General features: G+C 33.9%; 1 protein-coding gene across 1 annotated transcript in view; it reads right to left on the bottom strand.

Moving 5' to 3' along the window:
• The window catches only part of LOC126881093 (DNA-binding protein D-ETS-3), a 231,279-nt gene that overhangs the window by 34,437 nt on the left and 182,546 nt on the right, over nt 1–14,296 (bottom strand). Inside the window, exon 6 of the mRNA XM_050645133.1 lies at nt 895–1,106. Coding sequence (XP_050501090.1) covers nt 895–1,106 — 212 coding nt within the window. The remainder of the gene's footprint in view (nt 1–894; nt 1,107–14,296) is intronic.

Raw genomic sequence — 14,296 nt, forward strand, 5'->3', positions numbered from 1 at the left:
ACGTATCAAAAGACGAAAACTTCAGTACTTGGGACATGTGATGAGAGGGTGAAAATACTCATTATTACAACTTATTATGCAAGACAAAATCTGAGGAAAGCGAATTGTGGGAAGACGAAAAACATCCTGGCTTAAGAACTTACGGAAATGGTTCGAATGCAGTAGTGCAGAGCTATTTAGAGCGGCAGTCAACAGGGTCCGCATTGCCATGATGATTTCCAACCTTCGATAGAAGATGGAACTTAAAGAAGAAGATTTTCAGGTAAGGAATCCAAATCTGCTTTACTAAATGGGGGCTTCCATTTAAGATTTTAAAGTAACGTGGGGGATCACCTCCGTGGGTGGTCGTGTTTGGTGCCATTCGATAGATTCTTCACAAATATTAAATAAGTGTATTTTTCAGTTTTTAGATCTGATGTTCATTTCGCGAAATATCGCTGGATTCGTATTTAAAATATTAAATTTACCCCCCACCTCTATCCGTGGGAAGTCGTGCTTGGTATCATTGGATAAATTTTTGAAAAATATTGAGTACTTATTTTTTAGTTTTTCGATCTGTCACTCATTTCGCGACATATTCGCTTTTTTGTTGTGAGTGTGTGTCAGATTTTTGAAATATATGTAGGTACACTGTTTTGCATGTACTTAACTTACCTTATCTTAATCTGACGATTTCGAGTTTTTCTAAGGATAGATTTTTTTTCGGCCCTCCCTTAACGAACTCCCCTGCATTAAGAGCCAATATATGGTAGAGGTACATTTTCAGAGTACAAGGTTTCCCCCCATGTAATAATCTGACGCGCTCGAGTAACTGCAAAAATCCTCGCTTGGGCTCCCCTACCATAGTAGCCAAGCACGTTAATTCTAAATAAAAAAAAAACAAATATTACCAACCTGCTGAACTGGGGATTGTTGCATGAGGGCTCATAAAGCTACCTAGCTTTGCGCTGTGGTGGTAGGAGCTCATGAAGAGTTCACTTTGGTACTTGTAGCTGCTGGGATCGCTTGTTGCTGGTTGCGTTGCAGCGGCTAAACCTTGAAAGTCGAATTTGTAGGCGTATCGTTTACCGTGGACCTTTGTCATTATGTTTTTATCATAGTAATATCTGAAAATAAATACATAAGCAATCATTATTTGATCAATTATTCTAAGTCGTTGTATAAAATGGTGAGAGCGCCAAGTTATTCACGCCAAATTTTGTAATAGGAACATAATAAGTATACCCTATTCCACGAACATATATGCCTGTTTTGGATTACTTCGACAACGAATATTTTACTGTGCAAAATAAGAAGAACGAAAGTAAATTGCAAATTACATTGTTGTTTATTGGAATAATTATTAGCGCCATTTACTTTCGTACTTCTTATGTTGCACAGTAAAATATTCGTTGTCGAAGTAATCCAAAACAGGAGTGTTCGTGGAATGGCCCATAAAAGTATCACCATAGAAATTTTAAAAAGCACAAATAGTTATTTATGTACCAAGTCAGTAAAGTTACTCTTTACGGAACGAGTCTGATGAGCAGAGCGAGCATAGCGAGCGAGGCGAATAACAGACGAGTTCGATAAAGAGTCTTTACTGACGTGGTGCATACACAATTTTATCGCCAATCATAAAAAACATTAACACTTACTTAATTACATCCTAATGAAAAAAGAGTGTGTACTTGGTACGTACGCACGTAAGACGTTATACTTCTATTATTATGATTTCAACGAAATAAATATATTTTAAACAGTTAATCGTATTTATATATATATATATATATATATATATATATATATATATATATATATATATATATATATATATATATATATATATATATATATATATATATAGTCTTTTAAGTCCCTTTTACTTTTCAGTGTCGGGACTAATGTCTGTTCACGTGTGCACAAACTTTGACCATTGTTTTCTATCCTGCGCCAGTCTGCTTGCTTCTGCTACGGTTTTCCCTTTCTTTTGGATAATCTTCGCAATGGTTGTATCCCAGTTTTCTGATGGTCTTCCTCTGTTTCTTTTTTTCTGAATTCTTGCTTCCCATACTTTCCTTACTGGTATGTTTCTTCTCATTCTTTTCATGTGGCCCCACCAACTCAGCTGTTTTTCTTCGATGTATTCTAGGAGTGGTTTAGTTTTGAGCTCCGCTCGTATATCTATATTTCTTAGTCTGTCTCTTTTTGATACTCCTTTTACTCGTCTTAGGTATTTCATTTCCAGTGCCTGGATCTTACTCTTCATACTTCTTGTTAATACCCAAGACTCGCACCCGTATGTAAGTACTGGTCTGTATATCGTGTTGAAGACAGTTATTTTGGTTTTTCTGGATATTTCTTTTTTGTTTAAAAATTTGTTGTTAATTGCGTGGAATATTTTAGACGTTTTGTTAATCCTTTCTTCTATATCTTTGTGTTGTTTTCCGTTGTTTTCCACTGTTACTCCCAGGTATTGAAAGTAGTTTACCTGTTCTATTGTTTCTCCATTGATTTGTATGTTTAATACGGGTTGTTCTTGTGCTACTACCATAATATTTGTTTTGCGTGTGTTTATTTTCATCCCATGCCTATTTAATACCTCATTCCATGTTTGTAGATTATTTCTTAGATCTTCCTCTTTATCTGCCATGACAATTACATCATCAGCAAATGCACATTCTGATATTCCTATTCTTTCTAGGTTTCGGTAACCTACATGTAGCTTTTTTAATTGTGGTATACATTCTTTGATTATTTCGTCCATGAAGATGTTAAAGAGTGTAGGGCTCATGACTCCTCCTTGTCTTAAGCCTTCAGATGTTTTAAATTGTTGCGATTTCATATTTTTATGCATTATGTAATTCGTGTTTCTTTTATATAGACTTTTGATGACTTCTATTAGTTTTCTATCAACTCCTCTTCTAATTAGACTGTTCCATATTGTTTCTCTTTTCGCTCTGTCGAATGCTTTTTCTAGGTCGATGAAGGCCATGTACTCTTTGGTTTTAGTCAGTAGTGTTTTTTCTGTTATTTGCTTCACTGTGAATATGTGATCTTGCACCCCTCGTCCTTTCCGGAAACCACTCTGGGCTTCTTCTAGTGTCGTTTCTATTATATTCTTCAGCTTTTGTTCTAATACTGTTTCATATACTTTCAGTGCCGTACATAATAGTGTAATTCCTCTATAATTGTTACATTCTTTGATATCTCCTTTCTTATGTATGGGCAGTATTACTCCCATCTCCCAGTCCGACGGTATTTCTTCTTTCTTCCATGCCTCATTGCATATTTCTCTGAGCAATTTCCTACCTTCCAGTCCCATATACTTCAGCATTTCTGGTGTTATTCTATCATGTCCAGGAGATTTCCCATTTTTAAGTTTCTTTATTGCTGTTTCTATTTCTTCGTTTGTTATTTCATCTGTGTTTTCTTCCTGTTCTGTTCTTTCTTCATTTTCTTCGTTGTTCTCTTCTCTGTTTACTTCATTACTAGTTAGTAGTTCTTGAAAGTGTTGCTTCCATCGTTCCATTATTTCTTGATCGTCTGTTATTATTGTTCCATCTGTGTTTTTTATTCTTGTATCTCTTGTTGGTTTGTCTATTCTTATATTTTTCATTGTTCGATAGAAAAGTTTCTGATTTTCTTTACTGTTGTATTCCATCTGTTGTCCGAATTGTATCCAGGTCTTTTCTTTTTCTATTTTTATCATGTCTCTTACTTTCTTTCTTTCTTCTTTGTATCTATCGTAATTTTCCTCGGTTTTGTTCCCTAAGTACTTTTCCCACATTTTCTTCTTCATTTTTACATGGTTTTTGATTTCATCATTCCACCAGCTCGTTTGTTTAGTTTTGTTGTTTTTCCTGTACACCCCACACGCTTCTTTTGCCGTTTCAATTAGTATATCTTTGAGTAGTTGCCATTTTTGTTCCAAATTGCTTATCTGTATTGATCTCATCAAGTTTGTTATTTTTAAGTTTGTCAGTTCTTCGTATTTTTGAGCTATTTGTTTGTCTCTAAGCTTATAGTTTTTAATTGTTTCGAACTCAATCTTTTTTCTATTTTCTGCTGCTCTAGTTTGGGGTTCTATCCTATGTTTTATTTTAGCTTCTAATAAGTAGTGGTCACTGCTTATTTCCGGTCCTCTTCTAACTCTTATGTCTTGGAGTGCCCTTCTATTATTGCGTTCTATCAGTATGTAGTCGATTATTGATTTTTCCGTTTCTCTTGGTCCTTGTCTTGTAAATTTATGAATATTTTTGTGCTCATAATGTGTGTTTGTTACTATTAGGCTATTTAATTCACATAATTCTATTAATCTTCTTCCATTGTTATTTCTCACCTCCTCACCATATTTTCCAATTACATCAGATGTCGACATATCTTTGGTTCCTACTCTACCATTAAAATCTCCAATAATAAATATATTTCCTTTACTGTTTTCTACGGCTATGTTGAGGTCTTCCCAGAATTTGTCCTTTATTTCCTTTTTCTCATTTTCATCTGGGCCATACACCGTGATTATGGTTAGGTTTTCTTCCCCTTCATCCTTCATCTCTACTGTAATTATTCTTTCTGTCCAACTTTCCCATGTTTGTATGTGCTTTATTCTGTCTTTATGTATTACACATCCCACTCCCGCTGCTGCTCTTTTTTCGTTTGGCACACCGCTGTATATGAGAATATGTCCACCTTCCAAATACATTTCTCCATTGCCTTTCTTTTTGGTTTCTGTTATTCCTAGTATTTCTATTCTGTTTCTATCAAACTCATAGCTTAATTCTGCCTCTTTTCCATTTAGTCCTCTCACATTCCACGTTGCTAGTCTCCAAATTGTTTGTTTATTACCATTACCATTTTCATTTCCTGTTCTTTGCCTCGTCGTTTCCGTTGATGTCTTGCCATCTCTTTTCCATGTGGTTATTGTAGCCAGTTTTTTGTTTGCGTGTTATTGCTTCTTTGTTCTTGTATCAATTCATTATTTTTTGTACTCCATATCCATTTTTCTCCATTGATTATTAATTTTTGATATCCTATTTTTACTTTCTTGTTTTCTTCTCTCTTTTTTTCTGCAATTATTTTGAGTTTATTTTGGATTGCTCTTTCTTTTACAGTCAGATCATTATTTATATAAACCTGTTTGTGTTCTCCTCTCATTAGTAGTGTTTTATTTTTCATTATTTCCAATTTTTTTGGGAAGTTATCTACTTTGACCAAGTATGTTTTGTTCTTGATTTTTCTTACTTTTGCATTATTTATTGCAACTTTTAATTCCTTATCGACGAAGTTTTTGACATGGTCTTCTATTTCTTTTTCGTTAATATTTGGTATATCCAATCCGTTTATGATTATATTGTTTTTCCTGTTTTCCCTATCATTCGTTTCTATTCTATTTTCTACTTCTTCTATGTAGTTCATTTTAGCTCGTATTTCCTTTATTTCGTTTTTCATCTGCAAATTTTCTTCTATTAGTCTTTTTATTTCATCCTTATACATCTGATTCATTTCTTTCACTTCTCTGATTAGATCTCTTGTTTCTTTCATCATTTCCTCTCCATTTTCGGCGATCAGTTCCTTTATGAATTCTTTAATTTCTATTATTTGTTCTTTTTGAAAACTCATATTTAATTGATAATGTTTTATTCAATAATTTACTATTGCTGAGTTTGTGTTGCATATCGTTATATATCGTATTTTTATTTAAATATTAAACCAATTTTAACACTTAAAATAAAATACCAAAAATTAAAAATACCGTTAATAGTAACGTTATGTTTATGAAGTGTAGCCTCCCGCAGCGCAGTTACTTTTACCTTGATGAATAGTAGAAAATCTAAATAAATATACTTGATAACAAATTATCATTAACCTGTCACCGTCCTATATACATATAATCGAATTAACAAAAACACCATTTCATAATACAAAACTTAAAATATTTAAGAATTAATTTTAGACGAAATAAAAATTTCGTATGACAGTAATGACGATGACAGTGACAGAAAGCTTTTGCATGATGGTCGATTTCGATGTTTAATCGATAGTTTTTATCAATATCGAATAAGTACCTAATTACTAAATCTGTAAAGTTTTGATTTATGTTTTATGAATATAATTGCAAAATACTACAGAAGTTCACTTTCTGACATAAATTTAATTAATAATAACGTAAATTTTGTACAATATTTTTAATAATTAAAGTAGGTAAATAAATTTTAAGTTCACTCAAATAAATAATCGATTACTGCCATCGACCACTTACATTCAATCTCAGTTTATTTTGATTAATCGCGGCAGGTAAAGTAAAATTCTTCTTTCAGTACAATAAAGTGTTATTTTACTGCCGCAAATGGCATCAAATGAGTACAATAATGAATGACTTTAGTGACGGTTGGCGATAAAATAATTTACCGTATATGTTTTTATTTATTATATGTGAATTAATTCGTCAATTTTCAACATGATATTTTAGAATATTTTTAATAAAGCCAAAGAAGTAATAATTCACCAAAGAAGAAATATATTATATGCCATATTTTTTAGTTTGTGTAAGAAATTAGGAATGTCGAAAACTATAAATTAGTAAAAACAATAATCTTAATTAAAAACGGATAAAAATGAAGCATACAATGATAACAAGCAAATATGTCTATAGTTCTTCAGCTCCGATATGTCTCCCTTTTTGTTTATGACTACCATAAAAGCTTAATTTCACTGAGACAGTGTAACTTCGTTTAAGATTGTTTAAATTGTGCCAATACTTTTAATACTAGATTCTAGAAGAGACTTTTCTCCTGCTTTAACTACAACAATATCGATTTGGTCATCACCAGATTCACCAGGTGCTTTATTGGTTTTCATTTGATTTAATGAATTAGAGACTTCTGTAATTATTATTTCCGGAATGCCCTCTGAACCTATATTTTCAACTTTTCTCAACTTGATGCCCGCTTTATTATCTTTTTCTCTTTATCTTTGCGTTTAAAATTTCCCAACTATCTTAATTATTGTTTTCTTTATCTGTTATTATTTGCCTATTTTGATCTGCTAGCTAAGATCGGGTGCAGTTCAATACAATTGTTCAGAGCTGTAGCCAACAAAGTTAAGATTGCTGTGATAGTATCCAACCTGCGATAGGAGACGGTACTACAAGATGAAGAATATATGCTAGTTTAAAATATTCTTCATACTTGACTTCCCCTTGGGTACCCTTAAACTTCTATTTTCCTTCTTTTATTTTTCTTATTATTTATTTTGTTTGGTTGCCTTAAAGTCCTTTAATAGTTTATTAATATCTTTCTCGTAGTACCATCAACACCAGAAGAACGGATACCAAATGGAAGAAAAGCAACTTTGAGTTACCATCTGGATGAGTGGGACATTAAATAGATAATAAAATGTTTAACCAATAAGATAAAATAACTACTGAGCTACTCAAACGTAAATATCTAAGGCTCTAGCACCAAAAAGAAGTTTTAAGGTTGTAACGGGTGCGAAGATCATTAACGTTTTCGAACCCCTAGTATTATCGGTTTACCCTGTATGCAAAATCCGTTTCAGGAATTGTACCATGTATCGCGTGGAATTGGATCTTCTGTGATTCTTTCCGTTCTTACGATGTTAAATATTGTGTATTTTGTCGATCGTACGTTCTCAGGGTTTTAGCGTGGATATCATATCTATTTTCATCTGAGGGACCTTGTTATGTTTATATTATCTTATACCGTCAAATGAATTGGAGTCGTAAATATAAGTGTTTCTGGCGACCAAAATATGATGTTGTGGAGTTGGTTTGTTTATATAGTGCATACCGTTGTAGAGATAAGAGTCTAAGTGCTACCAACGAGCGCAAGTGTCTTTTTTATGAGTAAGCTAAATTGATGGGAAAAGTTCTGTCCAAGGTGACGCTAAATCCATCAGTTGGTGAATTTTTGATTGGCTGAGAAACATACATGGCGTCATATTGGCGTTTTAGGACCGGTTGTTCGAACGCTAATCAACATTGATCACTATCAAATACTTAATTACTGTCACAACTGTCAATGTCAACTTTGTTTGGGTTGCTGAAAACATAATTATTGATGTTGTTCTGAAGCTATTTCCTTGTGGCATTTTTATGATTAATTATTTATATAGGAAATAAGCCACAATTAAAATGAAAAAAATAATTTTATTAACGTTTCGACGCCCAAATCGGGTGCCGTTGTCAAAATACAAAATATTACTAAAATAAACAAAAGAGTTGTTGCTAAGCAAAAAAATTCTTCTAATAATTTATTTAATCTCACTCATTTATATTGGCAATTCAGACATATATTATACATTTTAAAGTAGAAGACTTTAAAATGATATTGCCAATATTTATGAGTTCCGTTCCTGGGACGACTTACTGAAAAATAGTTCATTCGATTACATGAAATCAACCCCAACTCAAGAATATCCGTCATAAAAAATTATAGCATGTGATCTGTCTTTAAAAAGACAACCAAATGCAACGACAGTAAAATTCTCGCGTTAGAGACTTCATAGTAAATCACAAGGGGAAAACCAGAAAAACTCTGTGATACTATCCCGACATCGTAAGTATTTAGTCTTACATTAATTTACTCTCAAAAAATAATACCAAATTCTGACTTGTAACATGTTTAAATTATAAATAATATTAATAATACTAGATATATAAGTAATACTAAAATATAAAATATGTACTAGCTCGATATTATTTTATATTTTAGTATTACTTATATATCTAGTATTATTCATATTATTTATTAATTATAAATTAATGTAAGACTAAATACTGACGATGTCGGGATAGTATCACAGGGTTTTTCCTGGTTTTCCCTTGTGATTTACTATGAAGTCTCTAACGCGAGAATTTTACTGTCGTTGCATTTGGTTGTCTTTTTAAAGACAGATCACATGCTATAATTTTTTATGACGGATATTCTTGAGTTGGGGTTGATTTCATGTAATCGAATGAACTATCTTTCAGTAAGTCGTCCCAGGAACGCAACTCATAAATATTGGCAATATCATTTTAAAGTCTTCTACTTTAAAATGTATAAAATATGTCTGAATTGCCAATATAAATGAGTGAGATTAAATAAATTATTAGAAGAATTTTTTTGCTTAGCAACAACTCTTTTGTTTATTTTAGTAATATTTTGTATTTTGACAACGGTACCCGATTTGGGCGTCGAAACGTTAATAAAATTATTTTTTCATTTTAATTGTGGCTTATTTCCCATATAAATAATTAATTATAATTATTGATGACAATTATGAAATTAGTTAATCAATTATATTAATAATTGTTATGTTAATTGACTAACTAATCTCATAATTATAATTAACTGTGTTTTCAGCAACCCAACCAAAGTTGACATTGACAGTTGTGACAGTAATTAAATATTTGATAGTGATCAATGTTGATTAGCATTCGAACAACCGGCCCGAGTCTTAAGTCTGTAATTGGCCATTGAATTGTTGATGGGAAAGATGGAATGATTTTTAAAAGGGGCGTTTGGTTTAAGAATCTTGTCTTGAATTGGGACGAGGAAAGTCAGTTACGTTAGAGCCGTCAAGAAGTCAAGTCTAGTTTGAGCCGTCAGGAGGTTCCAGTTTAGTTTGAGTATGGTGAAGTTTAAAATGTAGTTGCAAGTGTCTTCGCCCGGCTGGTAGCTCAGCTCAGCCCGGCATGCATGGCGGTTTACGACGTGAACTCCGGCATTCTCGCTGCTGTTAGGCGGATGTCGATATTATCAAACCACTATTGGTATAATATTTCCTATATGCAAGCAGGAGTTGCATTTTTGTAGATTTTAATAATATCTTGTTAAGAACCATCCCATATCTCTTCAGATTCTGAGCAACCGTGAACTTGTTATCCAAATTGTCTAACACGTCACATCCTTATATGACATATCAACATCTTGTCAAATTTTATTTTCCATTCATGTTTCACTGGCGCCCACCGTAGAGGCTTTGGCATTTGACGTGTTAATGTTTTAAGGTTACTTCCAACTGCGTAGGAAAGAAATAAAAAGCACATCATTAAATAATTGACAATTTTTACCACTTGCCTAAAAATCTAAAAAACGCAAACTGTATTAACCATGTCGAGTATTGCCTTTTAACAACCAAAATAACATGCCAATAATTGTTTGTATGTATTTGTGTGTTCAACAATTTATATAAAATATTTGTATTGGTTAAAATTATATTCAACTGTAACTTTATTGAACTATATATTTTGAATTCAAAAAGCGTCTGTCTGATTTCCCATTCTTCCTGCTCAATTTACACAGAACGATTCGCAGCCAAAAGCGGACCCAATCGCTCTATAAATTACTATCGCAATCTTCGACATTTGACCGAAACAAAAAAACTCCTATTTTAGATAGGTGCAGGAGCAAATAGCATTTGTCATATTACATCTTTCCAGTCGCTTATTCGACGATTTTTTTAGAGGACGTGCCATTCACCGAATTGATCGACTGGGAATCGTTAGTTTGTCGGAGACCGGGACTGGATCGGGGTGGAGTAATCGAATTGCTGTGTTCATTTGTAGCAATTAGCGACCGATAACGGCTAATGCATTTACCGAACGATTTTTTTGTCATCTCTGAACGTGATTGTTTCGATAATGGAAAATTATTTTTGGGATTGTATTCGAAATTCCCCGGAGCGATATTTAATCATTTAGCCGTTATGGTGTGTTCAATATTGTATATGTTGTTAGTTTTTTGATAACAACATACTGCAATTTTAGTTATGCAATAAGTCATTGCTTTTTATCGTTTGATGTCACAAGTCCGATGAATTCCATCGATACTCCAGAGCTTTATATTCGGTATACTAGTTCACTGCTTTTTACGCAATCAAATACCTTATATCATTATAGTCATTGGCTCTACAACCGATGGTGGGTCTTGGCCTGCTCTAGAATCAGCTTCTATTTCTTCCTTTTTTTCGCCTTGGTTTTCCAATTTCGTACTCCTTAACACTCGTAAGTCGTATTCTATCTGGTCCTTAAATCATTCTCTGGGCCTGTCTCTTTTCCTCACTCCATCCGGTCTTTGGTTATAAATGTGTTTTGATAGCTCCATCTTGTTAATTCTTTCTAAGTGGTCCAGATACCGGAGCGTGTTTATTTTGATGGGCCTATCAATATTAGGTTCACTATAAAGGCAGTAAAGCTCAAAGTTACAGTTGAGTCCGCGAGTCTTTACCCGTGTGTCATTAATACCTGACGAGATAAAACACATACTTTTTATCTAGCATCATTCTCTTCCACGCATGAAACTCATGACAAACCAGCTGCCGTTTGTTATTAAGTAAAAACACATGTTATTTTAATGAACCATCTAGACACAGTGCATTGAAAAGAGATAGGTACAAAAAAAGACGATTCGGTATGTTTTCATATTTTAAGCACAATTTGTTTGACGTTTCTGCTTTATTTACTTTTATGGCTGTCAGTCAGTTGAATTTTTTGCGGTTTTTGTCGAATTTTTGCCTTTTGAAGTTTCTTTCTATTACACAAACAGTTGTTTTCGCAACTAATTTTATATTGGGCTTTGAAATTTTAAGGTAAATAATTATATTTTGGCAATTAATATTTAAAACATACAAAGCAAACGTCATTCGTACAGTTTTATCACCACAGGGGGCAGTTTTATCACCCCTTCTGTATAGCATATATACAGCAGATGTTCCAAGAACACCTGGGACATTGATCAGTCTTTATGCAGACGACACTGCAATTGCTGCAAAACACATGAACCTAGATATAGCTGTAAGAAATCTACAGACGGCATTGGATACAATAGAAGAATGGAGTATCCAATGGAAAATAGCAATAAATCCAGATAAGACCCAAGCGGTTATCTTCAAAAAGGGAAGAGATAACCCAGAACAACAGCTAACATTGCAAGACAGACCCATCGAATGGCAAAACAAAGCTAAATATTTAGGAGTCACAATGGACCAAGGTCTAACATTCACATCACATGTCAACGCAACAGTCCAGAAAACAGCAGCGGCCAGAGCGGCAATAAGAGGACTCACAGGAAGAAGAAGCAAATTAGCTATGGAAACAAAATTAAGACTTATAAATAGCATTATACTGCCAATAATTACATACGCATCCCTTGCATGGGGTCACACGAGTCAACGTAACAAAAAGAAGATACAAGCGGCACACAACAACTGCCTCAGAGAAGCTGCAAACGTGCCCAGATATGTCGCTGAACGGTTCTTATTTAGAGACCTAAAACAAATAAGAGTACTGGATATTATGGAGGAAAAAGCCAGAACAAAATTTGCTGAGCTAGAAGACCACCCAAACCGGATCCTGCAAGAGATATTAAGGTATGATGTGTACCATAGATGGAAACACAGGAGACCCAAACAGCAAATATTAGTTAATATATAATAAAGGCTAGATATTCGTAGCTCTATCAAAAGAAAACAACTTGCTCACCTTTGGCATCTCATTATATTTATTAATGTTGATTTTTATACGTTTCAGACATCCCTCAAAAAAAATATACAAAAACTTCAAAACGGCTTCAGCCACTAAACAAATCAATAAAATATTAACAATAGGCGAAAGCCACAAAAAAATATTAGTAACAAAACCCAAAAAACGGGCATGAGGGGCCCACATCCTCGAGCGCCGAGTCACCGAACTGGACATAGCCCAGAGCGGGGACTCGGCGCCCGAGCAAGCAAAACAGATCGAAGATAAGTCACTAGATATAGCGGGAATAGAGCGCCTCACGCTGGCCTGCATTGATCGGGGTAGGATTTCATATGGGAGTCCGTGTACCCAAGACTCCCATATGATAAGCACTTTGCTGATTGAGAGCCCCTATAGCGCATCAGAGTGCTATCGGGGGGTAAGTGGATGGTCTGGAGCATTGAAGCGGGGTGGAGTGATTCCTGCTTACGGGAGTTAATCCTCCTCGCCCCAATAAATTGTATCACCCGAATGTCATTCTCTAGGGGTGAGCAAGTCTCTCAGGCTGGGTTAAATCACTATGCTTGCTTGCTTGCTTGTCATTCGCACAGTAAAGAAATGATTGTGTTTAGATTTCCGTCAAAATTAATAAAATAACAAAAATAAAATATGTTATTGAATTTTTTTATAAATTGTTTATTTATTTATTAATCAATAATAATAAAAGAATTTATTAAGCTACTTCAAATATAGCTGTAATTCTGCACAAAAATTTTGAAGCATAACTTACATTTGACATTCTATATATTTGATAACGTCAAATTTTATAATAAAACCCGTAATCGGAACAGTATCCATTTTCTGTCAGTTGTTGTTGCGTTTAGTCAATTTCCGACTTATTTCGTATGCTTTAAATGATGACGCACGGGTAAAGACTCGCGGACTTAACTGTATAGCGTTTACTCCATAATCCGTTCTCCTGCACGCCTTTATAAATATGTCTGAGGATTTTACGTTCAAAACGGTCTAAACTAGTGGTTCTCAACGTTTCTGAGTCATGTACTACAAAATTCTTTTAATTATTTTTGGTACCACCTCACTGAAATACCTATCGAGTTAGGTAGTCTAATTACCTAAAAATATGCCGAATTTTGGCTGTGTTTTTGTGTCTTGTGTACCACCGCAAATATTGATATGTACCACCAGTGGTACATGTACCACAAATTAAGAACCCCTAGTCTAAACGTTTTTCATCGCTTCTCAACAGCCTAAACTTTCTCTAGGCTACCTCGCTGTCGAAACACTATTTGTATTTGGAAAGTTCTTGATTATTTCACTTATAAAAATCAATAAGCAGCATATATTAAGGTCTACATCGTACTCCAAAAATCTCTCATTTCTTTTTGCTTGATGTGTAAAAAAATCTGATCTACAGTACTTTTACCAGAACAATACCCCCATTTATACACTCTTCCGTTCTTTCGTATATAAAGATAGCTTTCGTTAGAGTAGACTAGAGAAGACTTTGTGAACCATATTGTGTATTGTTACTCTCCTGAATGTTATATACGTTAATTTATCACTTTTGTTATGTGTTACTCTACAGTCCTCGGGCATTTCTTCATTGCCCCAGATATGACACAGCTATTTTATGAAGGGCAGTAAGTAAACCTTCTTTAAGCTTGGCTGCTCTCTATGCAGTTTTACTGTTAGAATTGTCATTACTCTGCCATACAGTTTAACTTTCAACGTTAAGTAAGTCCTCAAAATATTCAGCCCATCTGGAAGTCACCTTATCTTTTTCCTCAAAAATGCTTTCCTCTTTGTCGTAACAAGAGTTAATATTTGCTT

This window comes from Diabrotica virgifera, chromosome 3, assembly GCF_917563875.1.
Source record: "Diabrotica virgifera virgifera chromosome 3, PGI_DIABVI_V3a".
Taxonomy (NCBI): Eukaryota; Metazoa; Arthropoda; class Insecta; order Coleoptera; family Chrysomelidae; genus Diabrotica; species Diabrotica virgifera.